At 35.2% G+C, this 26,710-nt stretch overlaps 2 protein-coding genes across 2 annotated transcripts in view; one reads left to right on the forward strand and one right to left on the reverse strand.

The window, feature by feature from the left end:
* COL17A1 (collagen type XVII alpha 1 chain) overlaps positions 1 to 18,424 on the forward strand; it is a 68,441-nt gene extending 50,017 nt beyond the window's left edge. The window contains exons 45-56 of the mRNA XM_015812787.1: positions 6 to 119; positions 1,388 to 1,519; positions 1,911 to 1,985; positions 3,073 to 3,210; positions 5,429 to 5,518; positions 6,686 to 6,796; positions 8,689 to 8,841; positions 10,753 to 11,112; positions 13,523 to 13,654; positions 13,951 to 14,013; positions 15,162 to 15,224; positions 15,684 to 18,424. Of these exons, the coding sequence (XP_015668273.1) occupies positions 6 to 119; positions 1,388 to 1,519; positions 1,911 to 1,985; positions 3,073 to 3,210; positions 5,429 to 5,518; positions 6,686 to 6,796; positions 8,689 to 8,841; positions 10,753 to 11,112; positions 13,523 to 13,654; positions 13,951 to 14,013; positions 15,162 to 15,224; positions 15,684 to 15,733 (1,481 nt within the window). The 3' untranslated portion in view covers positions 15,734 to 18,424. The remainder of the gene's footprint in view (positions 1 to 5; positions 120 to 1,387; positions 1,520 to 1,910; positions 1,986 to 3,072; positions 3,211 to 5,428; positions 5,519 to 6,685; positions 6,797 to 8,688; positions 8,842 to 10,752; positions 11,113 to 13,522; positions 13,655 to 13,950; positions 14,014 to 15,161; positions 15,225 to 15,683) is intronic.
* A 4,524-nt stretch (positions 18,425 to 22,948) lies between these two features.
* Positions 22,949 to 26,710, reverse strand: part of SLK (STE20 like kinase) — a 42,171-nt gene continuing 38,409 nt past the window's right edge. The window contains exons 18-20 of the mRNA XM_015812788.1: positions 26,307 to 26,432; positions 25,666 to 25,779; positions 22,949 to 24,777 (exon numbers count right to left, since the gene is read on the reverse strand). Coding sequence (XP_015668274.1) covers positions 24,631 to 24,777; positions 25,666 to 25,779; positions 26,307 to 26,432 — 387 coding nt within the window. The 3' untranslated portion in view covers positions 22,949 to 24,630. The remainder of the gene's footprint in view (positions 24,778 to 25,665; positions 25,780 to 26,306; positions 26,433 to 26,710) is intronic.

A 26,710-nucleotide genomic window follows, 5' to 3' on the forward strand; every position in this document is an offset into this window, starting at 1 on the left:
TACAGCTGGATCCAGAATTTCTCAGGGCCTTCCAGGTCCCCCGGGCCCTCCTGGACCTCCAGGAATTGGAATTGGCTCAATGCAAGAGATCCAACAGTACGTCTCTGAGTACCTACAGAGTAAGTACATACACTGGTTTTACATGGCTTTCCCACAAAAATCTCCCACATTGAACACCTTGAGATCAAAGGCAATTTTGACCACTTTCCTAAAGGATAAAAAAAGTGGTAGTTTATAACCTCAGGAAGCAAGCTGTTCTAAAGTGTGAAGATCAAACCGGAGAATGTCATTCCCTGACTCCCAACCTCCAGGATATCTTTAGACCTGGGTATCTTCTCCTAGCTAGATTATATACAATGGGCAGATAGTGCCTGGAAAAAGGGCTCCCAGAAGTTGCATATGATATGTATGATATCAGAGGTGGAAAAATTATACACTGTAATTTTTGAAAACGAGTGTCAGATGAGATTAGATCTAATATGGTCCACTCCTCTGCATTTGGAAAGAAAAAACCTATACAACCTATTTCCAAAAGATAGAGTAGCATACTGTATGTGTAGACCTGCCCTTTCTTGTTTTCATTTTCTCTTTACAAGGAAAATTTAAATGGGGAGGGGAGAATAACATTTAAAAATATGACTTTATCTCTAAAGTCTGAGAGCTGTAGTAAAGAATTTTACTCCCTTTATTACCACTTCCTTTAATACAAAGCATGGATTGAGTCATATTTTTTACAAATTCCAAGTCACAAACAACCCTTCCCACATATAGGTCCTTAGTTTTCTTTTGACAAGGAAAAGAGAATTGACCAAGAGAAAAACTTGTTTTCAAGTTTCTGTTTTGAAGTATCATTTTATCATGTTTCCTTTCCTAATTAGCAATTAGATTACACCTCATCTGCCAAGTTTTCACTGTGGGATATGTATAACTTAAAGTACAGAAATGTTTTCCACAACATGCATTTCACAACAAGGATAATGATCCATTCATTTAATTGGTCTTGCTATATGATTCTTCCCAAGTAAGTGAGAAAAATATAAATTGATCTTCCTCTTATTTGGGTATCTTATAAATGCCTACAGACACAATTGGCATGGCTAGTAGTTAGAGTTAGATGGGTATAACAATAAAGGACATCTTGTTGAGGAAAGATGAGCTGCACTTATATGCCACATAAACAATTCTTATAAGTGAAAACAGCATGTCAGGAACTTAGAATCTGGATTCCTAAATACTCTAGTCAGGTTTTTCTTGAATCTGAGTTAGCAGCTAATTCTATAAGAATGCTGTGGAAAATTATCTTTACAATTTCCCTAGATTATACTGATAGAGAACTAATCCATCTCTGTAGTGATTTAACTTTGCTTTTTAAAAATTTTCTTATTAGGTGATAGTATTGGCCGTTACCTGATTGGACCACAAGGCCCACCTGGTCCTCCAGGACCTCCAGGAATCACCATTGGTGGCGAATCTTTGGACTATGGTGAATTGGCCCGTCGTGTTATGAGCTACCTATCCAGTAAGGCCCTCTTTTTTATATATACTAAGTTTGCATTTCTTTAGTTATTCTTCATATTTACACATGAAAGTACAGAACTGATCTTTCTGAGATATATAAATTATTTGAGCATTGCTATCACACTGAAGTTGTGTGGCTTGCTTCTTCTCAGTGCCTGTAGTTGAATCCCAACAGTGTCCTTTTTACATAGTGGAAGTTTATCAGGAATAGGAAATAATTTTAATGTGTTGAATAGATTATATTACCACACTGATGCACTTCTATCAGATAGTTTAGGTCCTGTTTTCTCATCATCATCTGCTTTCTTTGCTATATGTTGGAAATAATTGTACGTGTCTTAGTTTCTTTGTGAATTTACAGTTTATGTTTTTGAATATTTTTCTTTCTCTAGCTTCCAGCTCCACCTCTTCTCTCTCTTCATTCTCTTCATCACTGTCTTATGAAAATCTGCTTGCCATGCTCCAGAGTAAGTAAATGCTCTAAGGCTAGTAAGTGGTTCATTGGCTTTTATTGCCATGCATGTTAAAGAAATAGAGAAAAGTGCTATAAAGAACAAGATTGTCTCTGAATTATTTGGTGTCAATATCATAGTTACATCTACTGTAGACTTAGGCATAATTAGAGCTTAATTGAATGGTTCTAAAAGCATAAGAACATTGCTGGATTAGGCCATTTTGTGTCACAAATACCCAAGTGGATGCATTAGGGAAGCCCACAAGGCTGGAAAGAGAGTGAGTTCCCTCTTCATCTTTTGTTTCCCAGCCATCAGTATTTAAAGTATGCTGCCTTTGATTGAGGAGGTAATAAATAGCTTACATTATCAGTAGCTTTGACATCCTGATTTTTCATAAACTATCCAGTTTCACTGCCATTACATTTATTGGCAATAAATTCTACAACTCTAGATTAACTGTAGGTAACAAAAACTATACTGTAGCTAACAAAATTTAATAAGTGCTGGTTTTTTTCCTATTGGTCCTGAATTTCTCTGTATTTATTTTCAGTAGATAAATAGTAGACAAATTCTGTGAAAGAGGGAAACATATTTTTTTCATGTTTTCCATGCCATGCTTTATTTTAAATAAGTACATATGTCTCCCTTTAAACTCTGTGGTATTTATCATTGCAGCATGAAATAATCTCCAAATGAATGTTGAGCTCACACAAATTTTATTTGGCTCAGCAAAATTCAATAAAATAAAACTTACAGTTTTCACCAAATTTTCAAGACAGCGAGCAGGAAATATAAACAATGTTGGATATACGAGAAACAAAATTAAACATACTGTATTTATTAAGTTTAAAGGATCATCACATTTCATATTCCTTTGTTCGAAGCTGAAGTACATCAAGCTATCTTATGTATAACAAGTCTAGTCCTAACTAAAAAAAAACTAGAATCAGTGGAGAAAACATTTCTAGAAGTTGAAAAATATAAAGTGTGTTAAAGATGGCCAGAAAGCTACCTATACTGTAAATATTGCTGGTTTGGGAAAAACTGAAAACTCAGAAAAATAAACATTGCCTTTTTTTTTTTTTAATCCATTCTTTAGGAGAGGACATTCGATCATACCTTATTGGACCTCAAGGTCCCCCAGGTGCCCCTGGGCCACCTGGACTGGGAGGAGACAGCTTAGCTTTGTCAATGGACTATGATGAGTTGACAAGACGTGTTATCAACTACATGACAAGTAAAGTCTTCTTTCATAACAAGCTTTATAACAAGCATAGCGATTCCATTGCATGAGTGATTTTCTCAATTACACACCATGAATGATAAATGGAAAGCTCTGTACTGTTCATTGTAATCCCATTAGAAAAGTCAATTGCCAGATACTCTGTAGGAATGTAATAATATCTCAACCAATTGTTGTTACCTGTATTTGTTACGGTATCAGTTTCTCTCACTATAATGAAGTTGTCCTAGGGTAGCCAACATTGTGGAAACTATTTTGAGTTAGTTTGCAATATCAACAAAATAGACACTGGTCAAAATGTGTTCATGCATATTCCATGTTTCCCATATACAGTATTTGGCAGGGATGGGGGGGCACATAAAGACCATTTTGTTTGGATGAGACACTAATGTAATCAATCTGAAAGTATATTTATATATTTTAAGTATCTTTCGTAATTTACTGCTTACCAAAAGTATTGTAGAAAATACATAAAATCATTGATTTCAATTTGCACTAAACCATCCACTTGTGGATACATTTAATTTGCAGAATGGCTCTGGGACGAGGGAAACATTGATCATTTGAATTTTTTTTTTCAGGATTTAAGAATCTGAGGCAGTTATTTTTAAATCTGTTTACAAATGCCTTTCTCCTTCTCCATACTCCTTATTATATATGCATGCATTCAATCAATTATTTTGGTCAGATCTGCATCTTCAGTATATGATTGGAATATATTCTTGGAATCAGAAAACTGAAGTGGTGATTGTAACCTTGAGACGAATCATCGGACTGAAATTTGACAAGTTATCAATAACTATAAGAGTTAAAGCAGCTTGTAGTTTTAATCATATATAATTAACCAAATTTTTAAAAAGAATATAAAGGTTTTTTTTCCCCTCTTACAAGGGAAACTAGTCTCAGATATGGCAAAATCGAGGCAAATTTCAAAGTGTGCTTCAAGGCAATTGCTCCTAACTCTATTGTAGTAGTCAAAGCAGGTTTTCAAGATAATAAGGAAAAACAGAATAACAGAGTTGGAAGGGTCCTTGGAGGCCTTTTAGTCCAACCCCTTGCTCAATCCTATACCATTTCAGACAAGAGGCTGTCCAGTCTCTTCTTAAAAGTTTCCAGTGATGGAGCACCCACAACTTCTGAAAGCAAGCCGTTCCACTGGTTAATTGGAAAGGAAATTTCTCCTTAACTCTAGGTTGCTTCTCTCCTTGATTAGTTTCCATCCATTGTTTCTTGCCTTCCGATGCTTTGGAAAATAGGTTGAGCCCTCAAATATTGGAACACTGCTATCATGTTACCACTAGTCCTTCTTTTCATTAGACTGGACAAACCCAATTCCTGCAAAAATACAATAGGTGGTAGGAAATTGTTAGATGATTTGAGATTTTAGTTTACTTCTATAACATTTCAAAATCATGAAAGGCTGATGTGGAGGCTTACTGTGTTTCCCTGAAAATAAGACCCAATCTCTTTTTTCCCCTCCAAAAGAGGCACCAGGTCTTATTTTCAGGGGGGGGATGTCTTTTACACTCACCTCCAGCACTTACAGCCCCACCCAGCCGGCCCACTTCTTCTGCAGCTGAAGGAGCAGCTTCATTCTGCAGCTGAGAATGGAGCCTGCATTTTGCAATCAAAGGCCTTTCTGAAAGGCCACTGCAGTCGAGAATCGAGATATGGATTCAATCTGTAGCTCAGTTCTTGGCTCCAGAGGCCTTGCAGAATCAAGCTAACGATTGAATCCATAGCTTGGTTCTCTGCTGCAATGGCCTTTTGGAAAGGCCTCTGACTGGGAAATGCGGACCTGGAGATGCCACAAAAGAAGTGGACCCATGAGGAGAGGCCTGGCTGCCAGGTAGGTGAGTGCACGGTGTGTGGGGCAGCTCCACAACCCCACCCCAGCTTGATTTTTAGGTGTGTGCCTCGCCCAAAAACTAGGGTTTATTTTTGGGATAGGACTTATATTAGACTCACCCCCAAAAATCAAGCTAGGGCTTATTTTGGGGGTAGGTCTTACTTTTGGGGAAAGATGGTATTTAGTCCAATCATTTGTGATAAGAGTAAAATGCCTCCTGAAACTAATTTGTATCTTTTGTCCACATTCTATGATTAAATCAATATGAATGTTAGATGCATATATTTTATGAGGAAATATATAACATGGCTCCTTCCAGTTTTCTCACATAATTTCATTGCTCGTCTTTTATTATTTTTTTAGGTTCTGGAACTACTATTGGACTTCCTGGACCAGCTGGTCCTCCTGGTCTGCCAGGAACATCTTATGGTGATATCTTAACTTTGCTTCAAGGTGAGCCTTGTCATCCTATCATACCATCCTAAAAAATCATCCTCATAGTTGAACAGCTGAAGGATATGCATATTAAAGTTTCCTCTCTTGATTTCCTTACAATAACTACACGTCCATTATCACCCACCTTGAATTTGCCATCTTTGATTCTTTCTCTCTGCAGTTCAAACATCTAGGTTTCTGTTATTGTAATTGAAGCAGATAGCAGAAAAATTCAGCTCCACCTCATTGATATGTTACATATTGCTAGAGAATAAGTTGAGTATTTAAGCCTATTTTTCACTTGATAGTGGAAAATGGAAACAGCAAGGGGCACATGTGAATGAACTATAAAAATGCTATCAGATATGGCATTTCCAGTATCGTATTCATTCTTACAGGTTCCATAACTTCAGCATAAGAATGTGAGGTCCTGAAATATTTACCATGATGTAGTGGATTCTTCTGTTCTATCCTCACTTCCTTAAATGAAGAACTCCAACCTTTCTGATCAGATTTCTTAATTTTGTTGGCATAGTTGCCCAAATTGGCAGCAGAATTCTATAATTTGGAGTCAGAGACATGACTATCATAGTATGGTTGCTAAAATAATCTATAAAGCAACAAAAAAACCAACATCTCAAACAATTTTTTAAAAAATGAAAAGTCCCATCTGTGTATAAGATGGCTTCATTCATTTTGCATCATTATTATTAAGAGTCTATGGAGATTCTCAGTCATCCAGGTCATGGTTGTCTCAAAGGTGCTTTTTCACAAGGCAACTGGACTTTCTTTTTTCTCTTTAAAGATGTTTTGCTTCTTGGATGAGGGATTCATTCAGGGATTCATCCAGTCAGAGCTGAAGAAGCTTCTTGGATGAGAAGCGAAACGTTTTTAAAGAGAAAAAAGAAAGTCTAGTTGCCTCATGAAAAAGCACCTTTGGGATTATTATTAAGACCATTCCCCTTTAAAAAAATACACGCAGCAAAAGATTGTCTATTCTTTACTCTATAGTCAACTAATTGAATGGGGTATTAGAGGAGTGTTTTTATCTATAGGCAACAGTGATTTTGCCCTGGTGGATATGTAAATGAGTATGAAGTGGTGTGTTTATATGTGGGTTGGAGAAGAGAGCAGGAAAAGCAATAAGTCAGATGCTAGTATTATTTACTTCCTTTGTAATTTCAGATTCAGAGTTCAGAGGCATTGTGGGACCACCTGGACCTCCAGGCCCCCCAGGAAGACCAGGTAGCTCTGTTTCCACCTTTACTGCAGAGGATATCTCCACATATCTACAAAGTAAGAAAAGTTGATATACGTTGTGTTTGGTTGGCTAGATCAGTGTTTTTCAAATAGGCAAGTTTAAGATGTGTGGACTTCAATGTCTAGAAGTTCCCAGGCAGAAAATTCCCAGCATGCTAGCTGGGGAATTCTAGAAGTTGAACTAGTTTTCCTGAAATCAAGATTTCCAATTCTCAGGTTTAATCTGGTCCATCAGATCAGTACCTCTGATGCAAAAGAATTAAAAGAGAAAGAATTAAAATTAGCTGAGGGAATTCTGGAAGTTGAAGTCTACCCATCTTGAAAGTTGCCAAATTTGAAAAATGCTGGATTTAGATGCTAAGATATAAGGCTTCTGAAGAGGAAAAGTTTCTGTAATTTTACAGGGCAGATAAGATAATCTAGGGATGGTGATAGCACAGAATTTGAGTAGTTAATATGACCAAATAGCATAGTGGATAAATCAGTCTGGAAAGTCTACTCGGGTTTCCACATAAATTTTTTAAAAGGTAAAAAACTGCTAACAGAACTATATTGATATCTGTTTTAGGGCAGATCTACTTTTCTAAGAATTGCAACTGTCATGGCGTACAGTAATATTTAATGTTATTGTTTCAAGTGATAATTGATTTTTTTCTAGAAATTGTGCTTAGATGTAACTAGTAGAACCTTACCTCCAGACTGAATCAAAACATTTAAAGATAATTAAAAAAAATGAAATTAGTATTGAAAATGTTGTGATATTGTTTAAGAAAAAAAAGCCTTTTGTATATGTGCTTTTAAGTCAGTGTTTGATTCCTAGAAACTGCCTCCAATTTTGTAGGCAAGATTTCATAAGTGGTTTGCCATTGCCTACTTCCTGGATCTCAGAAAGAATGACTGGCCCAAGGTCATCAGCTTTTTTCATGTTTAGAACTCACCATCTTCCAGTGTCTAGCTGTCTTACCCACTATACCAAAGTAGTCCTCAATACCTTTTTAGCAAATATTTATATGAAAATTACATTCTGATAAAATTATTGTGAAGAAATCCCTGTTTAATATCTGATTAAAATTAAGGCAGTAAGTTTGGAGGAACATGATATACTTACGTACTCAGAAGTAAATTCATTGAGTTCAGTAGGACATAATCCAGAATATGATTGAAGTCATAGTATAGTGGTACTTTAGTACTCAATTACTTTGAAACTCATTGAATTTGATACTCAACTCATTTTGACTGGAAATTTTTTTCTGATACTTGTTATTTGTTTGATACTCAACGTACAAGCTAGAACTTGTCATTGTTGGTTGCCTCATGACTTGCTATATTTTCCAGCCGAAACAAAGGGTGACATGTTAGTCACGCAATAGCTCTTGCCCTGTGCACATCCTCTTTGTGTATTTTGTGCTTTTTTTTCTCATCAGTACAGGTAAAGTGAAGTTTTTATTTTATTTATTTTTATTTAATCTGAGTATCCATCAATTTTTAGTTTATTTTTGAGGTAAAGTAATAATATATCACCCTGTCTTCTTACATATTGTCTTTGGTATTACATATTGTCTTACACAATGTCTTTGGTTTGGGAACACATTAAATTTATTTACATTATTCCTTATGGGAAAAATTTGTTTGGTACTCATCATTTTTGGTACTCATTGTGCCTCCCAGAACCAATTAACAACAAGTACTGAAGTACCACTGTATATTATAAATTTCACAGAATATAGTGGAATTTACTTCAGAGTTATTGTTTTTTTGACTATGGTTTTAGAGTCTATGAAATATCATGGGAAAGAGAGAAGCAGAACACAGAACAGAGAGCTAAATTTAAAGCTTTAATGGCTAGTCTTAAATAAACCTCGTCCTTACTCTTATGAAAAATAAGATGCCTCTTTTTTAATTAAATAGTTTATTCTTTTCTTTTCAAGGGATGGGATATTCCTTGGGTGCTGGTCCCCCTGGGCCACCAGGTCCCCGAGGCCCCCCAGGACCACCTGGCTTTTCAGGAACTGGCCTTATCTCTACTGAGGATGGAGTTTGGACTGACCAGTTCAGGAGTGAATTGATCCAATACCTTACAAGTAAGCATATGGCTCCTTCTGCAGTTTTATTCAAGATTTGGACTTCATCCTGGTTCATGATATGATTGATCTCAGAGTTCTTTGGGGTTTCAAATCAGATTCTTGTGTGACAATCACATTTATCCTAAATTTAGTTCAAGAAAACATTAAAAGAATAAACAGTGCACATTAAATGTCAAATTAACATACTGAACAACAACAGAAGAACACAAGGTTCAAAAATAAATTGCAGATGCCATGGGGTTTATTTTCCAAAGAAAGGTGAGAAACTTGGGTTACTCTGTGTTTAAACAGTTTTGTTTAAAAACATGGACTTAATTAATATTTATTCATATCCTTATTTATATATTTTTAAGATAAAGTACACTTTTAACATGAATGCAATTATACAGCAACATAAATTCATACATACAAAGGAATGTATATTCTGCATGGCCACAGTTGGAAAATACTCTTAATTCCACCATATGGAATGCTTTTTCAGCTGTCTTGTAAAAAAAGAATAAGAATAAGAATTCTCTACTATTTTCATCTTAGAAGTCTTTGAAAGTATTTCTAGAGTAATGAATGGAAGCACACAAAAAGTAATCTTCTGAAATGTTGAAGTATCAAGACTTGAAACATCCATAATGGTTCTCGATCTTGATGGTACATATACTGATATAGAAGTATCCTTTCTCCTTGATTTTCATTTCAACATCCTTTCAATACAAATGTTTTTTGTTTATTGTTTATTGCTCTGAATTCTTGATAGAGAAAAGAAACAACAGTTCCACTTTAGTTTGAGATTCACGGTCTTCTCAACAGAGATTATAACCATTGCATGGCAAAGGGCCTGGTTACTTGAGGGACTGCCTGTCTCCCATAACACCTGCTTGGCCAATTCAATCTTGCAGGGGTGTAGTGCTCCAAGTTCCTAATTAAACAATGTCATCTATCAGGACCCTACTACCCTTCTCTGTTGTAGCATCTGCCTTCTAGAAAGAGATCCCCCTCCAAGATATGGAAGGTATTGTTTGGAAGAGCCACAAAGACCAGGCTTTTCACCCAGGCCTTTGGTCTTTGGCCTTTTGCTTCAGTGCACCCAAAAAAGCAAAGTGGAATAGAACTATGATAATAGAGTATCATTTAAAATATTCCCAGCTACAAATGATTTCCACCTACTGAATATATATACTTATATATTTATGATATTTTTAGAGGATTCTGAGTGGTTCACAATGAGCCACCACAATGAAAACATTAAATGTAATAAAACCCTAACCATAACACAACTAGTGCTAGCAGCTCCTCCTTAATCTGATCTTAAAGGCTTGTACAAGCTTCCAGGAATTCATTAGAATAGGAGCCACCTACATTTGGGACACAAGTTCCAAAAGAAAGGAATCCCCACAGAGATTCTTCTTTTCTAGAATTCTTCCTATCCTATTTCTCAAGAGATGCAGAGCTTCAGCAAACATTTTGTGTTTCCTCCAGATGAGTAGGCAAAATCTGACTGTGATAAGCAGTTTCATAGCCTTGTAAATTGTAGATTGTTGCCTATTTTGATACACATCCCTAAGTATCAAATTAATCTTTTAGGGCACAAGCTTTTAGGAGAAAGGATGCAGGGCCTTATTCATCTGAAGTTACCCAATTATCTGGGATTTTCCAAATGTTTTGTGGACAATTCAGAATACCTCAGTATAATTTTCCATCACTATAGAATAAGCAATCTATTGCATACAGTATTGTTTCACTTCTGATCTCCTGCTACTGCTGTAGATTTTTATTATTGTTTATTATTATTGACAATTATTATTTTTTAATATTGTTGTTAAATATCCAGCTTCTCAATTCTGCAAAAACGTAGACCATCAGAATCTATGTTAATAGCTGTAGTCCTATTAATATGCACCATATGATTTATAGGTGATGATGTACGTAGCTTCATCAGAGGACCACCTGGACCTCCAGGACCACCAGGACCAAGAGTAGATGGCAGCTTTAGGACTGAAAATTATAGAAGCTCTGTAAATTCAGAAGGAACATATGGCAGATCCACAAGTTCTGGCTTATCATATGATGCATCATTAGCTGCAAGAGGATCAAACAGCAATTCATTCAGAAGCAATGGCGGATCACGTGCAGATGAATCTTATGCTGGAACATTTGGAAGAGAAGAATCACAAATAAGTTTAATAGGTCCAAAAGGATCTTCTTATATGAGATCCTATGATGGGTCACTGGATTACAATGAATTAGCATCCAGAGTCTCTGAAAACATACAGAGTAAGTACACTACAATATATTCATAGTTTATCTGTGCCAATCTTGGGGAAATAGGTGTAGTTTTTAAACATAATAAATACAAATAACTAAAGCTCATTGAATCATTGATAGGCAATGTTTTTTGGCTATGGACTCAGAAATTGCATTTTCATTTTTTTGTAAAATTTGGCAGTTTAAATGGTGTATGTGTGTTGAACTTTGCATATTTGTCCACTGTTTTTTTTTGGGGGGGGAGCTGCTAAAGATGCTGAAAATCAGAGGTTTGCCATCACACCTGAAGGTATGAACTGGGGTTGCAAATCACATCCGGCTCATAGGCCTTTTATTGCTGCACTAAATATTGGCCTTAAAAAAAATTGATGCAATCCTGAATATTTAATTCAGGATCAGTAGCCTATGACTCTGTGGAGCTCCCTCCCCCCCCCTCCTTTAGCAATTCTCCAGCACTCAAGAGTTTATACTGATTGGTGTTGAACAGCCGGATTTTAGCCACACGATTTTGGCCTTTCAGGGATGACTTTTAAAGATGGGAATAGGACTAGTTTACATCTGTTTTTATCCTTAACATACCTAAAATAGGACTGGAAATATTTAGCCTTACTACCCATCCCCCTCAAATGTTATTCATCTCTCATTTCATAGAAAGCATTTTTGGAAAATACTCAGCACATATTCCATTTCTGAATGGCAATACAACAAATGCAATGAAGGTGGTAAATTAGTACCATAGAAGTACAGGCTCACAACCCTGTCTAGGATTGTTTTCAGTACTGTACTTGTCCATAGACCTAATTCCTCAAGTATTTGCTCAAACTTGATTTAGGCTAATTCTGCAAATTAGGGCAGATTTGGGTATTAGATTAGAAAAACAAGGTTTTTTTCAGCAATAGGCACACAACAAATTGTTTTCAATAGAACCTACAATAGGCTAAAATCTTTGGTTCATGTTATTAAATTATATCCCACACTGAGAATATAGCAGTGATAAGTGCCTTAAGAAATTAAAACCAAGACCTAACATTGACCAGTTCCAATAGTGGAATACTGTTTCTTACATGACATAAATTAAACAGGCATATATTTTAAATCATAATATAGTAGTGGGGTAGGACAAAACAGTCATTGGTAGGATCTAAATTGTGGATTTTGTGGGAGAATGTTGCACTATTTTTTACATCTATTATCATTTCTAAAACTTTACTTAACATCTGAAAGAATTGCAGTTATGCCTGTGGATCCCTAGCCTAGTTCTAAGATAATGCTTGAGTTAATTATCAAGTTTTTAGAAAACCAAAACCAAAAACAAAAGCATTACGGGATTGCAAGAACTGGAATGGATTGTTTCACTTTTATGGAGACCAGAATTTTAAATTGTTAGCTCTAGGTTGATAACAGCAGCAATTTATATAATTTATGTACTTCTTATAATTGTTTTGGAAACTCACTTTACATTAAGACTTTACATCGTGTGTGTGTGTGTGTGTGTGTGTGTGTGTGAATCAATCAGTTGGTGTCCATGCATGCAGAGCAATGATTCAACTTCACATTGAATATTTTGGTAGAGATTTAAAGACACCTGTGTGTGTTTTCTGTAAGACTTTAGTGCAGCTTCTTATAATATCAGTCAAAATTATGACCAAGAGATAAATGCAATTTTTTAGAGGAGCAATGATAGTCCTCATTAATTTCAACTTTCTTTAAGAGACGGGATGTTTTACGAATTTGGGTACGAATCAGCACAGATAGTTAAGTGGTGTTTCAAGGAAATGCCACATCATCATTATTAAAACAGCCTCATTCATTGCCATTTTTCTTCCCCAATCCAAACTCATCAACCGAAAAGTCTAATTTTTCCAACAAGGAACTATACCCGTGGTGGCGAACCTATGGCACGCATGCCACTGGTGGCACGCAGAGCCCTCTCTGTGGGCACGCGCACCGTCACCCCAGTCCTAGGCCTTCAGCTGGGTTTTATAAAACCTTTTCGCTTTAGGCCTCCATCATTGTATGCAAAAAAAAAAAAAAGGGGGTTCAATCAATCAATTTCAACTTCTCGTGGGAAAAAAAAAAGATCTTGCAAAGTTGGAATTGATTGATTGAACTTTTTAGTCCCACCCAGTCTGCTGTTATCACCGCAGCCATGCCTACCCAATGGACCACGCCCACCTAATGGGCCACACCCCCTCGGCACCCGACGATGCATAAGTGGGTTTTGGGTTGCAGTTTGGGCACTCGGTCTCTAAAAGGTTCGCCATCACTGAACTATACTGTCAAATAAATTGCCACTGTGATTACCATTAGAGTTGTTCTATATACTGTAATTCTTATCAGCAACCCAGAGGTACATGAACTGGCAGAATACAAATTAATGAATAATAATAATAATTAAAAAACCAAATTTATTTCCCAGGTCGAGGCCTTCTTCAAGACGTGATTGCTTATCATGCACAAGGCCCACCTGGACCTCCTGGGGCCCCTGGTATTAGCAAAGTGTTTGCGGCCTATGGCAACATCACTGCAGACCTCATGGATTTCTTCAAAGGTAACTTAATAATTTCTAATTTACTTTCACCTTTTATATACCATTTCCACATTCTATTTCTTGGTAGAAGTAAAGGTTTGTCATAAGTGTGATCTCTGGGCCTTTTTAAAAACAATATATGAAAGTGTCAGAGAACACTTGAATAGCTTAAGAGATCCTTGCCTGAAAGACCTAATGGCATTTAACTCATAATAAGAGTAGTTCACTTGTTTCTGAAATACTTGCATAAATAGCACTTATTTTATATTTATAAGCAGAATATCTAGAAATGCTGATTTTGATTGTTTTTTTTATAGCTTATGGAACTATTCCAGGCCCACGTGGACCACAAGGACTCATGGGATACCCAGGACCTAAAGGTAATTTAGATGCTTCAATGGCAAACTTTAAGAAACAAGGTTGGCTTTCATATGCAGTGATTCTGCGACATTCAAATAATCTAATAGGTTGGGAAGGCAGTCTAGATAGACATTGTTTTTTAATTGATACTGCTAGTACCTGGATGTCTGGGAAGCAATCCAAAAGAGTTGGATAAATGACTCATCTAGTTGAACAAGTAATCTTTTTTGATCATATTGAAAGGAAATTATGTGAAAGTCTAAATTTTGCTTTTAGAAGATGCAAGTGAGATCTAGAACAAAATATTGCAATATGCTTTGTAACTGGAATGTTCTTGTTCAGGATTTAAACAACAATCATCTGTTTTTCTAGATGTTCCACTCTTTATGCTCCTTTAACTTTTGCTGGATTGTTTTCCATGTATGCTTAATATTCTGCTCAGCATGCTTTGTGGCCGTTAGGGTTTTTGGGAGAAGCCTGTGGATTTAAAAATGAAGACTTTTTTTTCTTTCTTCTGTAAACGTCAGAGTTTCCCTCAGAGTGCCAGTATTTTGTCTTTGTTCCTTGGGAAGACCTTTGGGCCCCAATTCTGTTGGCACACAAATGCCTTCACTTTTGAATTATTCACCCTTAGAGAAAATGGTAACATTTCTTTCAGTTTAGCATGTACATTAAACTTAAGGTCCTTCACTTGTGTTCTTTCTTATTCTAAAAAATATAAAAATGAAGCAAAGTCATATACACCAAAAGTAAAGCAACTTCTACACAAATATGAAAGCATTTTCTCTTTTATTTAATTTTGTTTAAATAATAACCTGTCACTTACTAACATTAAATTGATCCCTTCTGGCTGTTTGGAGTTAGGCAGGTATTATCAATGAAAATGCTGATAATCTCATGCATAAAGTAATTCATGATTTGCATAATTGAAAACTGCTGGAAAGTTTGGATGCAGAAAGGGAAGCAAGTGAAACATTTTCCAGTTTGCTTGATACCTTCATAAGAAAATGGCTGGGAGCGTTCTTGGGACAAGGAATTGGAAGGCCTATGATCAGTTAACCTTTAAATTTGTTAAATGGTTTAACAAAGGTCTTTTTAAACTTTTGTCAAATGACCCCATTTAGATCCCTAGATTGATTACATTATTTGATTTTCCCCTTTATTCTAGGTGATACTGGATCAATTGGCCCACCAGGCCCCCAAGGACCAAGAGGGCCAAAAGGTGAAAAAGGTACAATACTATCTTTAAATAAAGATAAGCATAATGTAAACCCATGATCAAAAGGTTTTAATCATAATTTAGATTTATAATCCACTGAACTGTTAACTTTGTGTGAGCAATTTCTTTCATAACTTTCAGAGATCTACAATATAGGCAATAACTATGATACTACAAATCTCCTGCATGTTAGATCCCAGAAATAGGGAAAATCAGATTAGCATAAGCATCTGTGAGGAAGGGGTGGCAAATGTGATGACAAAACGTGTGACATCACAACCTAAACCTTATGACTTACAATCTTAGGTCTGTTAGGATGGAAATGTACATGGGTGGGGTTTGTGACATAATGTCATATGTTTCCTCTTTTCACTATTGTGGTTAATAGCAGAGCTAACTCTATATGGCAGGATATTAACTACATTTTGGATTTTTATAAATTAATTTATTTGCTCCTTCTGTCTCCATCAGGTGAACCAGTATATAGTGGCCGAAGGAGAAGACGAAGTACAAGAGCCTAAACTAAGAACACAAATTAGGGCACACCTTATCCCAAATATTGCTGTTTTTTTTAACACCAAAAGAGATGAAACACACCAATGTCTTTTGACTCTCACTAAAGAAACATCAATCTGCTACAAAGACTTGGTATTTGGGGAATTATTTTGCTAACATGTTCTTTTATGTCTATATTCTGGATGGCTTTCAGATGGCTTATTTGTTATATCTCTACATTAATTAGAAGGTCTATCATTGAAATATGAGGATTTTATATCTGCATAGCCTGCCCAATTCACCTTATTATCCAGGATAAACACATCTGAATTCCTTCAGATAAATACTAGGATATTTTCGTACAATTTTTGAAACATTTTTTAATGAAAAGATTAAAGTTGTGTACTTTATCTTGACATAGCAGAGGATGTATCTAAAAAGTGCTGCATTTAAGACAGGGGGCTAAAACCAGAGGTAACAATACCCAAAATATTGCCAGCAGGATGTATAAAACATTATATTATACTTTATATATTTATGCATCCTTTCAAACCCTGTTAACTGCACTGTGAAGAATCTTAGAGTTAATGATAATTAAGCATTTTTGTTACAACTGATACAAAAAGTTTGCTATGGTTTTTTCATCACATGAAATGCATTTTAATATCAAGCTTTCCCATTAGATCTTGTTTATATTCTAGCCTTTGGTTTCTACTAAAATTAAAATAGTGTGTTGTTCTGACATGGTTAGGGGGAAGTTTATAAGCTAACTATTGACTTGTTTTGGTTTTGGTGCTTTCAAGTCAGTCTTGACTCCTGGAAACTATATGGACAACTCCCAGCAGGTTTGTTTGGCAACATTCTCAGAGGTGATTTGCCACTGCCTTCTCCCTAAGACTGAGACTGAGTAGTCTAGTTTCTCAATTTCAAGTCTGGTACCTTTAATCACTGCATCAAACTGGCTGTCATAATAGTAACTACAGTAGAATAATTTCATATTGCATTCAGTATCATATCATTCAAAACAGAATAGTCTTACTTAAAACACTTCTACCTTTACAATGAACACCTTTCAAGCTTTTTTCAATCCCAAGTAAATTTCCCAAGTAAATTTCATCATAGAATTATATGCACAAAATAGGTAAAGGAAATAAACATATTTATCAGTAAAATTTATTTTCATATAACTTCAAATCGGTCAAGTTGACAATGTTATTTTGTATTGCCTAAATTCTCTGATTCCCCCATCAAAATGCATTTTAGCAGTATTTGCAAAACAATTGGTATCAACAGTTTAATTAAACATGATATAATCATGCACACACAGTAAATGGTACAGTACTATGCAATTCAATGCATGTGTACTCAAAAGTGGAACTTGTTTCTTGATAAATGTTTGCAAAATGAAACTGAAAGCAAAATGAAGCTTTCCTAAGCCTGTAAATTGATAGATAGTGTCTGCTTATCTCTATCTATCTATCCATCTATCCAAGTAATTTGATTCACACTGTAATCTTTTATACTTTAAATCCTGAAATGATAGCTGACATTTTGAATCTATGAACTATAAGTACAATTATAGTCCATACTCTATTTTCTCTCATTTGCTATATGATCTAACCCTGATATTCATTGCTTATGTGACATCAAGTCATTGCCAACTCTTAATAATCAGTTTGTGGTTGCTAATGAAAGGCTGCAGATATAGATGATTAACACCAGTGCTAGATTGCCAATTTACAGATTGCAAGTGGTCAAGTGACCAAACTAATATTCTCTCTATATGATGACCAATCTCCAATTCTTGAAGTTGCATGAATGAGAATTTAGTATACTTTGAAGGCACCAGATTGGGCAAAAGGGAGAGATTTATCCAACAAAACATACAAATGAAATCAAGAACTGTTAATCTTTTTTTTTTTTTTTTGCCTCAAACCCAGTATTTCCCATTTTAAAAAGGACAAGGGGCTATATTCCAGCAGTTTGCGTTGACAACTGTGAGCCATATTTGCAGTTAAAATTGATTAGCTGGCTGTCAGTTTCTGAATCTTCCCTAAACATCAAGCACAAATCCTTAAGTATATTAAATACTTTTCTGAACTTATCATTATCATGGAAAATGAATTCAAGTTTTCTTTTTTAATTGAAGTACTGGTTTTTATTCAGGATAAAATGAATAACTTGTAACTAAAATCTAGGCGCGGAGGTTAGTTGTGGGATTTTGAAACAAGAATCTGTTTGAGCTATTTGCCATAGAAGTAGCGTTATGCATTTAATCCAATTGTCATTTGTAAATGATTTTTTAAAAAAATAAATAAAATTACTTTAAGAATCTGTAGTGTGTTTTCTTTCAAAATCCAGTAGGGTACAATCACAAATGGGAACAAAATTGGATTGACTCCAATTTACATTTTAACTGATCTAATTGACATTTAATTAATGTATTCCACAATTAACCAGCTATTTCCACTTGAGTAAACAGTAATTAGTACTAATTGATCAGGAATAAAGTTTTCAGTAAAAGTTTGAAGCGGAGAAATCCACTGTCACAATATTAGAAATCATTATCATTTGAAATGGTGATTTATGAATTTGCTGATCAAAAAGTGTTGAATATAGGAAGAACCATTTTATAACTTTAAAGAGGGGGGAGAGATAAAGAACTTTTAGCTGCTATAAAGATCAAGAACTACTTCTTTAATCTTTTTTTAGTTTTTTTTTTTAAAAAACCATTCCATACAATTTCATGTTTATATTTTACATATGTGTAGATCATTAATAAAAATTATTTTAAGAAAATCATTGTCGCCATCTAGGTATGAAGTAGCAATGTCTTTTTACAGCAGCTCAAGAGCAGGGCTTTTCAACCTTTTCACAGGTTGTACCACTTTTAGGACATGACAATATTTGAGTACCACCAGTGCTTAGCAAGGTGTCAAAAACTTGACTAAAAAAAGGGGGGGGGGATTTTGCATTTTACTGATTAGATTCATTTGTTGTTATAGAAATGGCTAGTTTATAATATTATGGAAAAGTAAAAAGTTGAGGTTCAATGTTAATGCTTCCTTCTACTGCAACTGAGGAAGTCAGAAGTCATTTTTTTTAGTTTTTCCCTTCTCCCCTTCACTTTTTTCCTTTTTCCCCGCTCCACTGTGTCCTACTATTTGCGTTTGTATTTTATTCTATAATCTAATAAAATGTTTCAAACTGTAGAAAAAAAGGAAAAAAGTACCGGTTTTAATTTCTTTGGTGCCAGTTCCTTTGCCGAATCACTTTTCCTTTGCACTGACAAATATATGATGAATTTATCCATATTTATTAATATGTACCACTACCAGCTAGCTGGTCGGCCGTTCTTCCTCTCTACCTCTCATCTCCTTTCTCCCTGTCTTCTGAGCTCTCCTTCCACAGTGTAGTGAGAATGCACCCCCCAGTACCTTCACTGTACCCCTAAAGACACAGGAATCAAACGCAAAGCAAGAAAGGCTCACAAAAGCCTTCCAGAATAAAGAAATACTAAACTCTGAGTTTTTTTCTTTAAGCATGCCTCAGGCGTGTCACAATGTTACAACTGGAGCCTGAAAGGCTTCGGCAATTGCAAAAAGCAATAACCTTAAATTAAGCCTGTTTACCTACAAAGAAAACTTGCTAAAAGCCATAGACCAATTCAAGATAAGGGGGTAAAACTAATTGCATTTGTTTAAAGGGATTAAACCTACGGAAGACAACACTTTGGACTCATTGCTAGCCTTTGTGAAACAGACTAAAATATTCCAATAACCAAAGCACACAAACCGAGCCTCTGAATTACAAAATGCTGTAAAAACTATAAAAATTCTTATGGTAACTCAATCAAGCTGCCAGCTGACCCAGAACTAAATAAACCAACCTCCTTTCCGACATGCTCATCTCCCGGCTTTTCATTTCATCAGCGCTGATTGCATTCTCCTGGCTAGAGAAAACGAACCAGGGGGGCTTTTCTTCCAGCAACAGCTTCCCTGTCTTTTCCCTCCCTGCCTGCTGAACTTTCCTTCCACAGCTTCTCCATCCCCTTTCCTGCCAAAACCACCTTCTTTTATACCCTCTCCTCTCCTTTCCTCTCCTGTTCACCTCCAGCTATGCGCTACTTCTGGAAGCGTCAATTAGCTGGAGCCTTGCTGGCACTCCTGGGGCTTCTGCCGAGCCCCATCAGTCCTGTAGCTCCAGCTGCCTCTCCCTCAGGCTTGGGTCACTTCAGCTCATTTCCCTCCCCTGCTGCACATGTCTAGGAGAGTCACGTAACATCTGCCACATGCCAAAGTACCACTGGTGGTACGCGTACCACCGGTTGAAAAGCCCTCCTCTAGAGGGCAGCAATAGAAAATGTATTCAAGAGCTGGTTATCCTTTTTTAGGGACACATCTGTGAGTGTCAAAACCTCCCAGTGAGGATTCTTTAGGATTTTCCTTCTCACCTATCTTTGGATAGGGCTAACAGGAAAGAAATGATCAATATATGGTTATTTATTGTTCAAACATCAAAAAGAAAAAGCTAGTTGACTCTTGAGTTCTCATGATTGGACAGCATCCTTAGAACACATAACAAGCAAAACACAGCAAGAGCTTGATAACCTTGTTTATTAACTTGTTCTCTGGGAGTGCACAGTGACACATATGGCGTTTTTCTCCCTATTTTACACCTATGATAATTGAGCTGACAGATAATATCCTGTTTAGTGAGGAAAAACTGACAACTTCTCATTGAGACACAGAAGCTATGAATGGGATTATGTCAATTATACTACCCCTACTAATGCCAGAATCCAATTAACTCCCCTAACACATGGCTAGCCAGCTCCAACACAGCATAATTTTTCACTGTTCTTGGCAGATTGTTCTTGTATTAGTGGTTCTTATTAATGAAAAATTCTTCATAATTGACCCAACCAGACATTTCCAACATCCCAGTAGCAATTTGTTCCAGCTTCTTTCATCCCTTCTAATGTGAGATGCCCAGAAATGGGGTAATATTCCAAATATGGTCTAACTAATACAATATACAATGGAACAGTTGCTCTCTGTGACCTAGATAAAATCCTTCTGTTTATTCAGTCCAATGTAGGATATGCAGTTTAGCACTTTTTTATATTGCTTACTCATATTCATTTGCAGGTTCATTAGTACTTCTTGATTCTTCTCACAAGCCCTGTTCTCAAGCCAATATTTACTGTCTCATACTTATCTGATTCTTTTCTATGCAGGAACAGATTCTTATATTTATCACATACAGTCTGTGTGCGCCTTTGAATCAGTGTTGAATCCTGTCAACTTCCTGGATTAATCCCTGCAGTTTTCTTTACCAGGTTTTTCAGAAGTTATTTGCCACTATCTCCTTCCTAGGGCTGTGACTGGCCCAAGGTCACCCAGCTGGACTAGAACTTCATTTCTGATGCCTTAAGGCAGGGGTCTTCAAACTCGGCCCTTTTATGACTCATGGACTTCAACTCCCAGAATTCCTCAGCCAGCATGCCTGGCTGAGAAGGGAGTTGAAATCCATGAGTCATAAAAGGGCTGAGTTTGAAGATCCCTGCCTTAAGGATTACACCAAATTACCTCTGTACTGAACTACATTCATGAATATATTCCATTAATTACAATATAAATAAAATCAAGATTTGAATCGAAAGGTGACTTATTCTGTATGATGTTAAGCTTCAGTATCTGGCTAATTCAATTTTATTCCTTTGACACAATACAACTGAAGTCAGAATGATTTTTTAAAATTTTGCTTTGACAATGCTAATCTCAACAGAAAGCTTCAATGCTCTTATCAATTTATGAAACTAATGATGTGATTAAAAATGCACTTATAGTAACAGACCCACATTGCTTATAGTATTTTGTGTTAGAAAGCCATCATGCCTTTTTGCTCAAGGATTGATATGCCAAAGCTACAGGCCCATGAAGAGTATGACATTTTTCTACTGCATCAAACCCAGTGGTGGGATTCAGCATTTGCACCACTTCAGCAGAACCGGTAGCTAATTTTTTGTTGCCCAGGCCCAGAATGGACTTCCGGAAGTGGCATCCACACAGAGAACCGGTTGTTCACATATTTGAATCCCACCACTGATCAAACCTATACTTTTCAATGGAGTTCTGCACATTTACTTTTTCAGAGATTATATAAAAGACCACCAGCTGTAACTTTTCATGTTATCTGATGAAGAAAGGGATATACTGGCAGAATTATGATTACTGATGGACAGAATATTAAGTTATTCCAACTGATATAACCATTTAAACCGAAGCAGCATAAAACAAAATGAGAACGTATTAGAATATATCTTGCTAAATATGTATGAAAATATATTCATGAGATATGTCACCTGATATTTCTATTTGAAATAATCCTTTATTATTAAAGGTATCTTTGAAACCCTTTATCTCAATTTCTAAAACTGTGTGAATTTTACAGGCTTTTATATATCATGCATTAGCCTTATCACAAAGAGATCACAAAACTTAGGGCAGAATAATAACTGAATGGGAATATATAGGAAAGTTGAGATGAAAGCTAAATCATAGGCAAGAATTATTTAAGCTTTTTATTCTGTCATCCAACTATCATATTTCTTGAGGTATTAGTGAGTTGTTCTTAAGAACAACTGGTTGGCTTATATAGGCAGTTTGATATTATGTTCCAATAGGATAATGGCACTGTGCCTGAAAAATAGAAGACTTTTAAAATTAGAATAGGAAACTATGGATCCTAGTAGGTATCCAATCCAGGTTTCCTGTCATGATGTAAAAGAAACATGTGGCAATCAAGACCTGAAATAGAGAGACAAGTGAAGACTGTGAAAATAGGAGTCAATGGAAACCCAACTTATGTTATGAAATTGTATCTATATTGAGATAAATCTCCTAAGAAGAAAGTCACACCACAGATAACAATTAACGTGGGATATCAAGCAGTAGTAATGTAATCCAAATGTTGATTATCTAGTTCAACATATAGATATTTAATAAACTCCCACAAAACACCACACACCAAAAGGAAAACCATTCAGACTAGCAAACAATGCTTCCTTTTGTACATTTCAGAATTCTGTCTTAATCATGCTGTCCAATTATTTGATTCTGAACAAACTCTGGTTGCTTGTTTGTTTTATCTCCAGAAAGCTGATGTATTAACTATCAAAAATGACTGAAAAAATAAACCCAAATAAGGAAAATGAATACAGAAATACAACTGTCAATGGACTTTAGATTTTTTAAGCAGACTTATATGTTGGTTAAACAGACAGAATTTAATGATACAGTCAGTACTAGTTGTTTTACAAGGTGAAGCTTAAAAAAAAGTAAAGGTTGATGGATGCTTTTTCATCTATGCAGTTCTGAAAAAAAACAATTATGATGTAATAAAGAAAACATAACACTCTAGTATCATATAAAGGAATTTACAACCTGGTGCACATTACATATTTATAAAATACGATATAGATATTAAGGCTAGCTATACATTGCAAGCAAATTATTATTTCTGATGAATAGAATTTAACTGAAAATATGCACCTTCAACCTATACTTATTATATAGAAGTAATTGAACAAGTGAATAAAATCAAACTCAAGTGTCTGAATTCAGTAGCCAAAGTATTGATCACATTTCATTAAGGCAGTCTGTAATTTTTTTAACCTGTTTCCTTTGTATAAAAGGTAAACAATTTTGCCTTTAATGAAAGATAGCAAAATATGAAAATGTTTGGATGATAATCCAAAATTATCCATTAAAAGATTAGGCTGTAGAGGACTTTATATTACAAACTTAATTTTGCCATATCAAAAGCAATCATTTTTGATATGGTTCAGTTCTGAAAAGCTTGCCTCACTGAATGCAGACAAATCTGCTGATAGAAATATTTCCCATCACCAACAGAAAATAAATTACAGTGGAGCTACGAATTTTAGAAATAAACCATCTACTTACTTCTTAGCAAATGAAGTAGCAGATTAAACCGTCTCAGTATTTAACTTAAATCCTTCGATCAATGTGCATACTGAAATTTTACAAAAAGATCACTCATACCCAGAAATCAAAACATTAATTTGTAAGGACAAGGGCAGTCAAAGACTTTGCAGCATTGAAACCTGACAATGCTCTTCTGATCATCTACCCTACTCTACATGAGGTCATGCAGAGCTTCGAGGAGGGAGTGAAAATTAATGCATTTTCCCCTCTTTTAAAAAGATATACATTCTACAATTACAATGCATTTTGTAGAATATTACTAGCCAAATAGAAAATGGAAAGGAGGGGGGGGGACTATAAACTGTACATTTTAAAGTTGAGCAGGAATGCTCAGTTTAAGGACTGGACAAACATTGTCACTGTAACAGCAACCATTTATATTAATATCAACAGCTTACTAAGAGATAATCACAAACCTTTTATAAAAGAGCAGTATGTTTAATTGTTTCAGGCACTGAATAAAATGAGGCTGGACAACCGTTGCCTCATAAACAAGATTTGGTTGAATTAGTAGTACTGACGTTGTCTAAGAATTATCTGTATTTAATTCTTGGGACACTGCAGATGATCTTTAAATGGTTAGGCTTTCTTCCCAGTGCAAATATATTGGATATACAGTTTTTAAGATCAGTTTTCAAACAGGTATATATTTCTGAAACACGTTATACCATATTCTGTTTTGAGATCAGCTTCTGTGCTTCTAATTTCAATTGTTTTCCAGCGTTAAAACAAAAGAAAGCAAAAGCAAAGAAGGAAAATTCTGACATCTTTGATTGTCTCCACTGAAAGCGGATGAAGTTGGACAGAGTATATGTTGTATATTGTGTACGTGTGTATACATACAGAAACAGAATATGGTACATTGCCAATGCCAACAGCACATTGAAAGCCACCTCACAGAGGTTCAACAGTTATGATCCAGTGGAATGCAGGCTAGGAATTGGGTAGAATTTAGAAATCCGGCTTTGAGTTGAAGGATTAAGGCATTCAGATTCTCCAGACATTTTAAAGAAAACTTCTTGTTCTTGAAGTTTCCGGGCAAATTCCTCTTCTAATGTCTAGCAATTAAACACACAGAAACAAATAACTTTAGGATTTTTCTTGATTTATAGAAGACATTGTATAAAACTATCTTGGGGAAAAAGCACAGGTAAATTGTATGTATGATTGATTATTTACCCAAAATATCCTTATATTCTAAAATATTTTATTACCTAAATACTTAGATATAATCTGCAAAGCTAGCTTATCCTCTCCCCAGTTCCCTTTCAAAGTCTTTCCATATTTTTCTCAAGATTCTAATCTGAATCTGTAGTTCAGTTCCCACCAAAAGATAAAGGTAAAAAATATGACCAGTAATAACAATTTATTAAAACTACTCCTAAAGAAAGAAATCGAACTGCTGATAATTATATACAAACCTAAACAGTCCAATATTGATGAGCAACTGAATTTATTAAAGAAGGACTTAATCGCTGACATTATATAAAAGAGACCTCTGGCAACCTCTCTACTTAAAAAATGGGTTGCTAGCCAGGGCTTTGTATGGGTTCTCCATGGCTAATTGCATGTTTGGTGAACAAATTATTCAAGTCATGTGTGAAACTTTACATCTGTATAACAAAGGTAAGTTTCATGTAAGAAATGCAGGAATTTTTTTAATGTTTACTTAACTGCACCTAATTATTCTAATTTTGTGATATTGTTTACTGTAAATATTCAGTAGAAAATATTTTTAATGTGCTTTGTCACGGTAGCTTCTATATATGATGTAGTATTTCAACAATTGCGCTAGTATGTAACTATAAAAATGTACACTTTTTCCAGTAAGAAGTCTGGATCAGAATATTAAAACACACTGGATCACTATATAAAAAAACCAAATACTTCTCTTCAAGGTACAGCATTCTGTTTAGTTTTCCGTATTTCTCAAATTGAAGTTTTACCTTTTTCCTTGGTCTTAGTTTCTCTCTCCATTCTTTAAGCTCTTGGCTGTGTTCTTCATCCAACTCTTTTAATTTTTGAGTCTCATGTTCAACCAGTAGATGGCATTTCTCATTCTGAAAATGGGATATCATTTAGTAAATTAAACCAGATGGCATAGCCATTTGGTTACAGGTATGTGCTGACCTATTTTTTTTTAATTAGGTATAGTCTGAATGTTACTGCCATTCAGACCACAGATGAAGATCAAGGCAACTGGAAAACCAGTTGTCACTATTTAAACCTAAATATAATAAAAAAATAGAGTTACCTGAGTTTACCAGTCTATTAGAAATAATCCAAAACACTATTGCAACAAGATCAGTTCATGAGAGATGTCATTCAGATTATGAGTTTTTAGGTAGTTCTTAATACTATGTTTTATTGACTACTTTCACATTTCTTTAGGAAAATAGTGGTACAGAATTATTGCTTAAGAGAACACATGTATTCCCAGGTCAAGTGTTGGAGGAGAAAGCCCTTTTCAAATAGGAGAGTAAATGAGATTATAGATGTATAATATTTCAATACCATTCCATGCACAATATGCGATATATACTTCTGTACTACAAAATCAATCAACATTATGTTTTATATAACTGACCTGTAACTGGTGCAATTCTCTAATGTTAGCTTCACACTGCAATTGAAGATCTCGCATTTGATTTTCATGTTTCTGAAGTTGAGCCAATCTTTCATTTTTCTGCCTCTTTTCTTCTTGAATAGCAAACTTGTACAAAAATAGAATTTAAATTAAGACTTACTATTTTTATATGTAACCGCATAGACATGGTACATAATGTACAATATATGCACTTTTTACATGCTATTTACAAAGTTTCTGGCAATTTGGGTACATGTTATAGTTTTCATAAACTATCAAACCTATAAAATTCCGAATCTTCATTAGTTAACTGTTCCAAATTCATTCTAACTTTTTATTATTATTATTATTATTATTATTATTATTATTATTATTATTATTATTATTATTATTATTATTATTAT

The sequence above is a fragment of the Protobothrops mucrosquamatus genome, unplaced genomic scaffold (assembly GCF_001527695.2).
Source record: "Protobothrops mucrosquamatus isolate PMUCROS unplaced genomic scaffold, P.Mucros_1.0 scaffold110, whole genome shotgun sequence".
NCBI classification, from domain to species: Eukaryota; Metazoa; Chordata; class Lepidosauria; order Squamata; family Viperidae; genus Protobothrops; species Protobothrops mucrosquamatus.